The sequence below is a fragment of the Cygnus olor genome, chromosome 1 (assembly GCF_009769625.2).
Source record: "Cygnus olor isolate bCygOlo1 chromosome 1, bCygOlo1.pri.v2, whole genome shotgun sequence".
In the NCBI taxonomy this organism is placed as follows: Eukaryota; Metazoa; Chordata; class Aves; order Anseriformes; family Anatidae; genus Cygnus; species Cygnus olor.
In genome coordinates this window covers 166,432,225-166,443,885 of record NC_049169.1, presented here as the reverse complement: position 1 = coordinate 166,443,885, position 11,661 = coordinate 166,432,225, and the positions used below count along the sequence as shown (strand labels likewise).

The window sequence follows — 11,661 nt, the reverse complement described above, 5'->3', positions numbered from 1 at the left end:
ATGCAGGTTCAGCGGTCATAGGAATGAGCCTATTTCGCTGTCTTTGATTAGCTGAGCCCTCTCAAAAATTTAATTTGTCGTGTTCACAAATGTCTGCCCCTGTAAACTTCAAAGAGAAATTGGGAACAAAGCCAGGGGGTATGAAGCAGCCTTCCTAGGAGGGAAGAAAAAAATGTCAGAAGAAGCTTTTCCGGAGCCTGGTGAAGAAGGATGGAGTGAGAGGTGATAACTTCAACTAGCAGCCTCACAAGCTGCTTGCACTGATATGGATGTGTGGTGGGACATTTTGGATCAGGGCAGTGATGGCAGAGGAGGCTGGCAGCCCCATCTTCCCCCCACTGCCAGCCTCAAGGCCTAAAAAACATTGGAACAGTCAAAAAAGTTTTATCACTTCGGGGGCCCGCAGCCCGGCCTGGGTCTGGCCTTATCCCCAGGGACGTGCCTGATGCCCAGGGCTGCCCCAGCGTCCCCTCAGCCTGCCCAGCTCCTGGCTGGGGTGGTGAGACAGGCCCTGGCTGCCAGGCCCTGCCCTGACGGACCCCTGGGGAGCCCCTGAAAGCCCCCAGCCTCTGCAGTGCCCTGACACTGCCTCACTGTTGCTGTTTAATAAATGGCCATGCCCAATTCTACTGTTGTTCAGCATGCTGACCCTGTGGATAGGGAGAAAGGAAACATGACCACCTAGCAACCTTAGTCTCTCTTCCTATCTTCATACACGTCAATTTTTGGATCTGTCATGCAGATAACATAATCAAATAAAATCAGGCTAGGATATCCCTCAGCCTCCTCACCTGCCTATGGCCCACTTCCTTTTCTCCCTGGCTTAGTGGTCCTGCCTGGCTGCTTCCTTCAGAAATTTCAGTACAGGCAAGTGCCTCCTCCTCGATTCCTCTTTTCCATCTTCTTTATTGAAAATTACCTACGACTGTTAAATTCACATTCACCCATGTAATGATGTCATTGATCTCTCCCAACAGTTTTCAGAGATCCATTTTCATGAGCTAGCATCTCCTTATACATAAAGAATCAGAAGTGAGAAAACAGGAACATAGTGATAATAAAAGTGCTGAAACTCAACATATTCTAGATTGCCAGCAACATTAATAACAGGTGTGGTGTTTTTTATATCAGGTAACATTTAAATGTCTTAGAAACTAGGCTTCCATTTATCTTACTGACAGAAACATCACTGATATTTATCCTGAATATTCCTAATATTCATCACATTACTTTTTCTTAGCACTCTTTTATACTGCTCTTCATGGACCATGAAGGCAGAAGGAACTGCTACAGCCAATTTGCCTGACATCCTGCAAAAAATATTGGAGACTTTTCCCCAAAATCTAGACTAAACCATGTCTTTCAGTAGTATCCTTAATTTCATTTTAACAACATCAAAGAGTAATCAGCTTGCCATTTCCCTAGTATGCTGGGTCAATGTTGCATTACCTTAGTTCCTGGAAAGTTGTACCTTATTTTTAAGGTATGATTTATCTAATATCAGCTGTGTTCTGTTTGTTGGATTAAAAAAAAAAAAAAAAAAAAAGTAGCCATTGGATTTCTTTCTGTGCTCAAGGACATACACATGGTGATAATGTCTCCTCTCAAGTTTTCCTTAAGGAACTGCATAGGCTGAGTTCTGTAAGACCTCATAAGGTTAGTTTTCCAGTCCTGAAACAGTGTTATGGCTTTTATGTAAATGATTCTTGTATCACCACAAGTTTCTGGATGTATAAACATTGAGCCTGGAAGCAGTAATCAGACAGCACCACGGTTTTGTTTTCACTCTGTCTGTATGATAAATCCATTTTCTGTATTTAGAAGGAACACTTCCTACAACTAGGCAACACTTTACAAAACCCTCTCAATGAAGCAGTTTATTCAATTTACCATTTTCAAGAACTAGGATTTTGTTTTTTACATTTTTACACCTGAGTTAACTAGACAACTAAACAGATAACAACCCAGTACATTTCAGTTTTTATTGAATGATGTCAACAGTGTGTTTTAAGTGAAAGTTGTCCTGCAAAATTCAAGCATACTGCTTCTACATCTCATACATAAACCTGTAAGCAATAAGAGACCACCTACATTTCTATGAAACAGCGATCAAATAGAACTCACTACATTTTTTTTTTGTCTTTCATTCCTTGCTGATAAAATCCCAAGTTCATAGATCCACCCGTTGCTAGTACTTATGCTAGGTGGCTGGTCTTCAATTCTGTTATCACTCCTGCTCTTTTAAACATTGAAATTACATTAGCACAACTTTCATCTCTGGAATCCTCAGTGTTCCAAACTTAGATTAAAAGTAGCATCTGTGATTCAAAGAAGTAATCAGCTGACTCCTTTGGTTGTATATTACTATGCATTACCTAAGCCCCTAGCTCAGGTAGTGCATAGTAATGTATAAACCCCCTTGATCCGTGTTAGCTCTCTCTAAAGCAGGTTGTCTACTACTACAATACATGGCATTTTGTCATGGGTCACCGCTGAACCTTAGGGTGCTGTCATTTCTGTGCTTTTTATTTTAAGGTATACGCAAATATGAGGTATATGAGGGCTGGTGGTGGTGGGGAATTCTATAGCATAAAACTGTAAGCAAGCTTTAGTCGGAGATAAAAGTACAGAAGTGTTTGAAGGTGAAAGGTGTTGGGTAGAAGGGCTCATCCTGCTAAGAAAGCAAGTCTAGGAATAACCAGAATTTGTTCAACCGAGACCAGCAGGTGGGAAAGAAAGCAAGCTGATAAATGTATGTGCACTTTTCATGGATACAGTTCCATTAAACAAAACGTCTTTGCCTGATCATCATCCAGAGCATTTTGAGGGTTTTGTTGTTTTTTGTTGTTAACAGAATTAATTTGGTTAATCTAATTGCCCTAAGAAACTCAAACTCCCTAATGTTAAGATGGAGGTTTCAGAATGATTCTTTTTGTTGTAGTAATATATAACTTCCTGTGAAATTATTTTCTTATTTAAATTTCTAGAATGTATTTATATAAATTCAAATTTCAGGGATCCTAACAGTTGTCTAGAATTGTATGCTCTCTGCAGGACTGGATTCATGACCGTGCTTAAGCTCTCACAGCTACATTATGTGACACTAGTGACAGTGAGACTGCAGGAAAACTGTGAGGAACTGCAGAAAGACATATTAAGACTGGTTCGGTAATAAAATGGCAGATGCAGTTCAGCATAGATAAAAAAAACAAACTATATACATGGAAAGAAACAATCGTAGTTTCATATATGAAAGAAGAGCCTTTGAGCTTATCACTGCCACTCCCAAAGACAGCTCAGTGTTCAGTTCATATTAAAAAAGTCAAGTATTAGGAATTACTAGGAAGGGAATAAAGAACTAAAGAGTATACAAACAGGCCGGTATTTACATGGCTAATGCTGTGTACACTTCTGGTTCTCTTTTCAAAAAAATGAGACAGAAAAGTTTCAAAGGACAACAAACACAGAAGCTATTCCACACCTTTGGGCAACCAAAAGGTATTTTAACATATACCAGTGTTAGTAACAGTAGTATGAGGAAATTTAAATGTAAATGTTATACCTGCAGAATCATGGTTTTCACAACCATGACACTTAAAGGTTTACTGTGCAGGGAACATTAAACAAAGCTGGTAAAAATCAGGTTCAAAATAATTAAGAAGTGGTGATTCTTTATGCCACGGACATCGAACGATAAAGGCTGCTGTTAGTCAGGAAACATATATAGTACAAGGGAAACAGGACAAATACTGGAAAAAACAGCATTAGGGATTACTAAATAGACAAACCATATGATGTTCAGGAAAGCCTGGAATAGAAGACATTTAGAAGCTAGAATACAGAAGGAAAAGAACCAAATGTGCTTGCATTGTTCTTATTCTTCCTCAAGCATCTGCTTTTGACAACAAAAGAGAGGCTATTGTGTTAGGAAAACGTTTGGTTGGAACCAGTATAGCTATTCTGTTTTCAAGAGTTCAAGCTGTTTGACTCCTTACCGTTAAATCTAAGTTGAATGTTACCATTTAGACCCATGTAACAATAAAAAAAATGCATTTTTGGTTTATATCCATCAAATTGAGTTTTTGAATGTCAAAAACATTCTCTGCTTCTATAATTCCATATGAGAAATTGTCTACCAGAGAAAATAAGTGCATAAAACCAGTAAGTTTATCAATGATAAAATGGTAGCCACAACTTACCCGACAGAATTGCATACAGGTTGATCTCATATTACAGTTGCAAACTGTTTTAAGCACTTCAGGGACATAGAACCAACACTGGAAATCATGCAAAGTATAATAGAAGTTAAAACCACATTTGTGTATTTCCAGTGGTAAAGTGATAAAGAGCAATGTCAAGGGAAGCCACCAGAATTACTGCACTGTCCAAAGATCTGGTAATGCAGGAAAAGCACTAGCATGCACATGCACTCTGATAGAATTACACAATAATTTTGGCCACATTTGCTACAGTTCAAAGAAAACCTTTGGAGTTTAAGTTTCACAAGTGAGAATTCTCAGATTTAGCTACACTTAGGAGCCACAACTATTAGATTGCCTAAGGATACATAAATTTACATAAAGGCAAGCATAATTTCTCACAGTAATTGTGCACTCGGTGAATATATAGAACAATTTAATAAGAATCATCAGAATTTCTCAATAAAATTGTATAGAAAGAACAAAGTGTCTTTGGTTTATGACAATTACATATTCAATGCTAAAACCACTGTACAACAGTTCTGTCCAAAGCTTTTAACATGTGGCTGAGCCCAAACAACAGTTTAATGTCAACATCAACCCATTTTAGTGATCGGTTACTTCAAAGTCATTTTCTTTTTACCACTGAAACAAAAATTGTTCAGGCAGTAAAATTTTAGTTCCTTGGTTCTTTTTGGAAAGAAAGGAAGATAACCTGTTCACAGTGCAGGAATGCTCCCCCAGTCTTTTCTGATTATGACAGGTAGCACTGAGTCTAGCTAAAATAGCTGATCATTAATTTAACTGACTTGATGCTTTCATGACATTTTGCTGACTTTTCAGGTTTGGTAGGATAAATTGTATTATTCATCTTTTCATACTATGGATAACTTAGCATTTTCAAAAATGTTACACCCAGTATTCAAAAAAGCTTTAACTCTGAAGTTAGAACATTGATTTACAAAGGATTTTGAACATCCATTATGACTGAGACAGATGATACTACTTTAAATCCCCGACAATTTGGTTATCAGGAAGTTTTTAGAGCATCCTCCTGGAATGATTTTTTGACCAGAGTAACCAGAAATAATGGTAAATAACTTAATGTAATATACATTCCTATTCTCTGCCAGCAGCGTGAAGTCTTTAGCCTGCTTGATCGCATTTTGTAAAGCTGTGACATAGATAAAATGTGTATGATGTAAGCCCAAAATAGAAGGACCTTTTTTTCTCTGCACAAATAAAGTTTGCCTTAAAGATTCCAGGTTCATTTCTATGTGTACTCCCCACTATCAACCATGCAGGTCACTACAGTTCCACTAACAACACTATACAGCTTTAAACTATTCTGATAAAAAATTGAAAAAGCTTTAACATCAGCAGAGGAATAATACACCAGAAACAGTTTTCTTATGAAGTATATTTCCTGGATGCAAGGACATTCACTGGATAACATGCTCCACAGTTCACTGTATATACACTATAAAGACTCATTTTGGCATCAGTGAAGATTCCTAGTGCTGAATATAGAGACATTCCTGCAAAAAATGAGCATTAAGACTCACGACCAAATCTGATAATTTTCATACATGCTTTGAGTAGGAAGTAACAACATACGCTTAATATTTTCAGGTCTAGTACTCCAAACAAGTGTAAATTAAATAGGATTTGAACTCTGTATGATATCCCCTGTCATACAGAATTCAAATTTACATAGATATCTGCATAATTTGAAGTTCCTTTTTTACGCAGGTTAAAAACACTTCTTATAACAACGTGAATTAAAAGGACAATTAATTACCTTCATTATAAAAGTGCTTTATTTCTTACTTTCAGAATGAGATTTAAGTTACTTAAGTCATCACCAGTACTCTGGTTACAATCAAGGCAGGAGGGGCTTCATTCCTATCTTGCCCACGGATGAAAGTGTCCACATTGGTTTATACAAATACAGGAGTAAAAACAGGACACATTTGCACTTTTAAAGGATGCATTAACCAGCTGTACTCATAATATTCACTGGAACATGCTAGCAATTTCAGCAAGTGTTCAGTACCTGACATGGTTTAAAAATACTGGGTGCTAAAGAGTGATTACACTATATTTACACGTGGTTCACAAAAATAACCAAAAATTAAAGAATAATAAAATTATTGTTGGACCTATCTTATTTGAAAAAACTTATCAAAGCTGTTCTATACATCATCCTTTTCAAGAAGATTACAGAAATATTCTGAAACCTTCACAGTCATAATTTCATTCTATCTCTGAACAGCAATCAATTTTCATATCTATTAACTCTAGAACTTTGAATTCTTCTCATGCAGAAGGCTTCTCCCACGTCAGCCTGTCATATTTTCAGCAGTCTAGAAAAAGAAAAAACATTTATTACAAGTCATAAAAAGAAGATACGACGCAAGTTAAAGCCTTATACTTACCTAGAAAACTTCAAATCTAAAGATAAGCTATTTATAATCTTCATAAGCTGTCATGTTGTTCTCTAAGGAATATTTTAATATACATATATTTTTAATAATGCTTTCAACTGCCATTAGCCTTTATTAACATAACCATTACTGTTTGTTTTGTTAAATCGTGTATCTTTATCTGAGCAGATTGTATCCTGACCATTTTACTCTAATGCTTTCAATAAGTGCTAAAATGCATGAAACTTTGCATAGTGAACTCCAAAGGAAGATCTCTAATTATTGCTCACTCATACAGTGAAATTATTTACACAAAATTTATTAAAAATGACACTTATCACAACTGCCTAAATCCCATTGCCAATTATTTGATCAAGTTCCTAAGTCGTTATTACTGTGCAACTCAACCCACCCAACTAGGTGCAGTATTGATGGTAGGCAGGCACTGGTAAATTTTAAGCCACTTATGGGACAAACAGGCAAAGGATAGCAACAAAAGCAAAGGGGAAGAATCAACTCCCCCCAATCACGTATAAGCACAGTTAAACACATGCACACACTTAAACATATAGATGAGTAGGTACACCAGTAGGGAGGGTCCCTTGGGAGTCAGTCCTGAAGGGCAGAGGGGTCCAGGAAGGCTGGACACTCCTCAAGAAGGAAGTCCTAAAGGCACAGGAGCAGGCTGTCCCTGTGTGCCGTAAGATGAGCCAGCGGGGAAGAAGACCAGTGTGGCTGAACAGGGGACTTCTGCTGAGTGTCTGGGAGACACTGTTTGTCTGTGGAAGAAGGGACAGGCAACTCAAGGAGAGTACGAGGAAGTTGCCAGCATATCCAGAGAAATAATTAGGAAGGTCAAAGCCCAGCACAAGCTCAACCTAGCTTCTATGGTTAAGGATAAAAATAAATGTTTTTATAAATATATTAAGGGCAAGAGGGGGCCAAAGAGAATCTCCATTCTTTACTGGACACAGGGGGAACATGACTACTAAGGATAAGGAAAAGGCTGTAAAGAATGCCTTCTTTACATCTGTCTTTACTAGCCAGACCACTTATCCTTGAGGTACTCATCCTCCCAACCTCGAAGTCGGGAGCAGAAGAACCCCCCCACAGCTCAGATGAAAACAGTTAGAGACCTCTTGCTCCACCTGGACTGTCACAAGTCCATGGGGCCAGATGGGATCTACCCGAGGGTGCTGAGGGAGTTGGTGAATGTGATTGCTGGGCCGCTTTCCATCATCTACCAGCAGTTTTTGTCACCCGGAGATGTCCCAACCTGGTCTCCAGTCCCAAATGGAGACTTGCCAACATGACACCCGTCTATAAGAAGGGTCATAAGGAGGACCCAGAGAACTACAGGCCTGTCAGCCTGACCGTGGTGCCAGGAGAGGTGATGGAACAGGTCATCTTGAATGCAATCACACAGCATGTGCAGGACAGCCAGGCGATCACGCCCAGTCCATATGGGTTCATGAAAGGCAAGTCCTGCCTGACCAACCTCATCTCCTTCTATGACCAGGTGACCCACCTGGTGGATGAGGGAAAGGCTGTTGACGTAGTCTACCTACACTTCAGCAAGGCCTTTGACAAGGCCTCACGCGGTATTCTCCTGGGGAAGCTGGCAGCCCATGGCTTGGACAGGTACACTCTTTGCTGGGTTAAAAACTGACTGGACAGCTGGGCACAGAAAGTGGTGGTGAATGGAGTGAAATCCATCTGGCAAATGGTCACCAGTAGTGTTCCCCAGGGGTCAGTGCTGGGGCCCCTCCTCTTTAATATCTTTATTGATGACTTGGCTGAGGGAATTGAGTGCACCCTCAGTAAGTTTGCAGATGACACCAAGCTGGGGGGAAGTGCTGGTCTGCTGGAGGGTAGAAAGGCCCTGCAGAGGGAGCTGGACAGGTTGGGTCGAGGAAGAGGCCAATGGGATGAGGTTCTACGATAGTCAAAAACTCAAGAAGGGTGGAAAAATAGCCCTGGCTAGCATCCATCTAGTCAAAATCTAAAAACTGAGTTTTGTACAAATCAGAACAGAAATAGATAGGCTAGATATGGATTCTCCCTCCAACCCCAGAGAAATAAACTTAAGTTACAGTGGAAAAGGAACCATGATGCTTAGGTGGCAGTAAAGGACAAAAACCTGTTAAAAGGCAGGTGAGTTTTTTAAACTATAGTCATTTACTCTATTAGCTGAACAGCTAAATTACAAAAAGCCACGTATATCCACATGCACCCCCTATGAAATCCCTTTGCTTGCCCCTGGAGAGATTTAAAGCATAGGTTGATGTGGTTAGAGCAATGCATGAAGTCTACATTAGCACCAGCAGCTGCATTAACTTGTTTACAAACACTGAATACTGTGAAGCTGAAGTTGCTTAAGTAAGCTGATACAGGTTGAAGAAGAAAGCAGCAAAACAATCACAACATGACACAGGTAAGGGGGCAAATGGCAGCTGAAAACTCCAGATTAGAAAACTGTTTTTTATTTCAAAGTAGAATTTATACATGGAAGTATAGCAAACTGAACATAGATCTGATTCTTTTAAGGAGAAGGGTATGTGCTTTTTAAGTAACAGTATTACCTTTAGAGCTTCTGTAGCTTTACGCAGTTCTTTAATAACAGAAGATAATGCTTCTGGATTGATGCCCTGCTCACAAAGTCGCACACAAATAGACAAGGTCTCCATATCCAAGCCAGTGTTTAATATTCTTGAAATCTCAAACAGAACTGTAAAAGGAAAAAATGAAATCAATTTAGACCCTACAGCGATCAGAAGTGTTATTCATCAAAATTTATTTTCCACTGTAGAATCTGTGGAAGTGGCAGTCGCATCTCTCTGATTCAGCAAACTTAACACTGGATAAAGGGTTTTGAAAAAAGTGAAAAATTCAATAATTATACTGCTTGTAAATTATGTGAAAGGTAGGCTATAAAAATATATAGTTTTGAACTCCAAACACTTACTGAAAGCCCAGCTTAAATGGACTGGAAGCTTTGATAGAGAATGCCAGGAGTTTTGTAGCCCTTTCCTTCTGTTGCTCATGTTAGATATAAAGCCAGGCTTAGCTGTGGACTAAGGATAAGCAATACTATTTAGAATTTTACATAACACAAAAAAAAGACTGACACGACTACATGCCAATATGAAACCTTTTGGAGAAGGGGATTCCAGTCAGCTGTGTTGAAATAAAAATCCCCCTCTTCCCTTCCAAGCCTTCCCTGGAAGGCCCCATTTCTTCAATACCCTTAAACAGTTTTAGTTACACATATATCAGCAGAGCTTGTTGAGAGTTTATTTCTGGGTGCCACGGTAATCTCCAACCCGAGGCTACGTCAATACAGCTTTAGTTTGTATAGATGCTACTCCCCCAAATTATAAGAAAATGAAGTAGGACACTCTTCCCATATAAAACCAACATGCTATGCAACTCCTGTCCACTTGACAACTATGAAAATATTGTACTTCAGTATAACAAAAGCATATTGTAGCACAGCCTCAGAGTCAGTCACATTTACGCAGGCCAAGAGATTAAAGGCCTAACACGTCCAGTCAATTCCACTGAAGTCACAGAGAAAAGACGGATGCTGTGGAAGAAAGCCTCTGACTTCCACAACAACTAAAGTTACCTGACCATAGAAGATTAAATTACGAGCATGCATCCTAGGTATACACATTGTTACACAGGAAGCCTGGGATCCTAAATCTGAAGGCTAGTACCCTTTCCATTGAAGTTCTTAAAACCTTACTCTGTTTCTAATTCTGCATACACTCCCTGAGATCCCACAGAAAGGGAGAAAGGGCAGGTATCAAGTTCAGTTATAAAAGCTTAGCATCACTCGCCTTTCCACACAAATCTCTCCTCAGGTGCACAGAAGCATCCTGAAGCACCAGCACAGCCACAATAGTCCTGCCTTCCCTTCAGCAGCAGCTCCGATGACGGAGCTGAACCACTGTTTTTTGCACCAATTCAACTCATGGAGGTCTTTCCTAAGGAATCCTTAAGTAACCGTAAGCCATAGCCTAACTAGGGAAGGATATAGGAAAAAACCACAAAGCAACACCTACCACGAAAACATCCCCCAAGCCTCTAGTCCCTCATTAGAGCATTTCCAGAGGAAGCCTTCATATTTAACCATCCTCAAGGGATTTCTCAGCAGCTTTCCACTCAGCCTGAAACCCACATAATTTGCCCCAGTCCCCCTCCAGAAGAACTCACGTTATGTTGGGTTTCCCCTAAAAAATGTCATTTTGTGCCCTGTTGGTTACCTCAACTTTTCCACCAAAAAGTGTCAACTGTCCCCTCCAAGCTGCCTGAGTTTCTCCCTCAAAAAAAAAGAAAAGCTGTTTGTCCATACTAAGTTTGTCCCCTCTAATTCCCCACTTCCCCCCAAGTCTCCTCTAAGCTTCTTTAACATTTGACATCCATTCCGCGGTTTCTTAGGACACACAGTTAAAACACGCCTCCAGAACCTGCTAGCTTTAATTCCCCATGGTTAGCCTGACAAGGAAAGGCAACAACTGATCTTTATTCACGCTGCTCACGTCATTAAGAGTTTGTTTATTTATTTTAGTTTATTTATTTATTTTGAAGAGCATCAGTCTCTAGACTTATAAATATTTCCTCCTGCTTCCAGTGCCGCTTCTCCCGGACTGTTTATCCCACAAGAGAGTCATTTTAATTTGTACCAGGAGCTATTCTGCCTCTGTAACACTCGCTGCCCTCCTCACAACTCCTTCATTACCAGGCCGCCTTACTAAGAAAGGGAGCTAGTAACGTCCATAGCTTAATAATAGGCATACTAGCCGCACCCAGAGCTTAACAAACAGCCGCCGAGTGTTAATTAGGGTTTAATTAGGGTTTAATCGGGGTATTTGTCCCCTCACCGTCCATGGTCTCCCGCACGGCGTTGAGGCTGGCAGCGTTGCTCGCCATGGCGACCGCGCGAGCCCTACCCGGAAGCGGAAGCTTCCCCTCCCGCACCACGTGACGCCGGCTGGCCGGCAGGCCCCGCCCGCCCAGCAGCGCGGATGGGG

The 11,661-nt window shown here is 40.2% G+C and overlaps 1 protein-coding gene across 1 annotated transcript; it reads right to left on the bottom strand.

The window, feature by feature from the left end:
* Window positions 1-5,601: 5,601 nt before the first annotated feature.
* Window positions 5,602-11,649, bottom strand: MZT1 (mitotic spindle organizing protein 1). Its single transcript, XM_040540548.1, has 3 exons — window positions 11,512-11,649; window positions 9,208-9,353; window positions 5,602-6,565 (listed from the first exon to the last, which is right to left on the bottom strand). The coding sequence occupies exons 1-3, from the start codon at window positions 11,558-11,560 to the stop codon at window positions 6,542-6,544; spliced, it is 219 nt and encodes a 72-aa protein (XP_040396482.1). The 5' UTR covers window positions 11,561-11,649; the 3' UTR covers window positions 5,602-6,541.
* Between the last annotated feature and the right edge of the window lie 12 nt (window positions 11,650-11,661).

Coding starts and splice junctions, on each gene's coding strand:
- MZT1 (XM_040540548.1), bottom strand. CDS start 11,560: ATGGCGAGCAACGCTGCCAGCCTCAACGCCGTGCGGGAGACCATGGAC. Junction 9,354..11,511: donor CGTGCGGGAGACCATGGACG/GTGAGGGGACAA, acceptor TTCCTTTTACAG/TTCTGTTTGAGATTTCAAGA. Junction 6,566..9,207: donor AAGCTACAGAAGCTCTAAAG/GTAATACTGTTA, acceptor TTCTTTTTCTAG/ACTGCTGAAAATATGACAGG.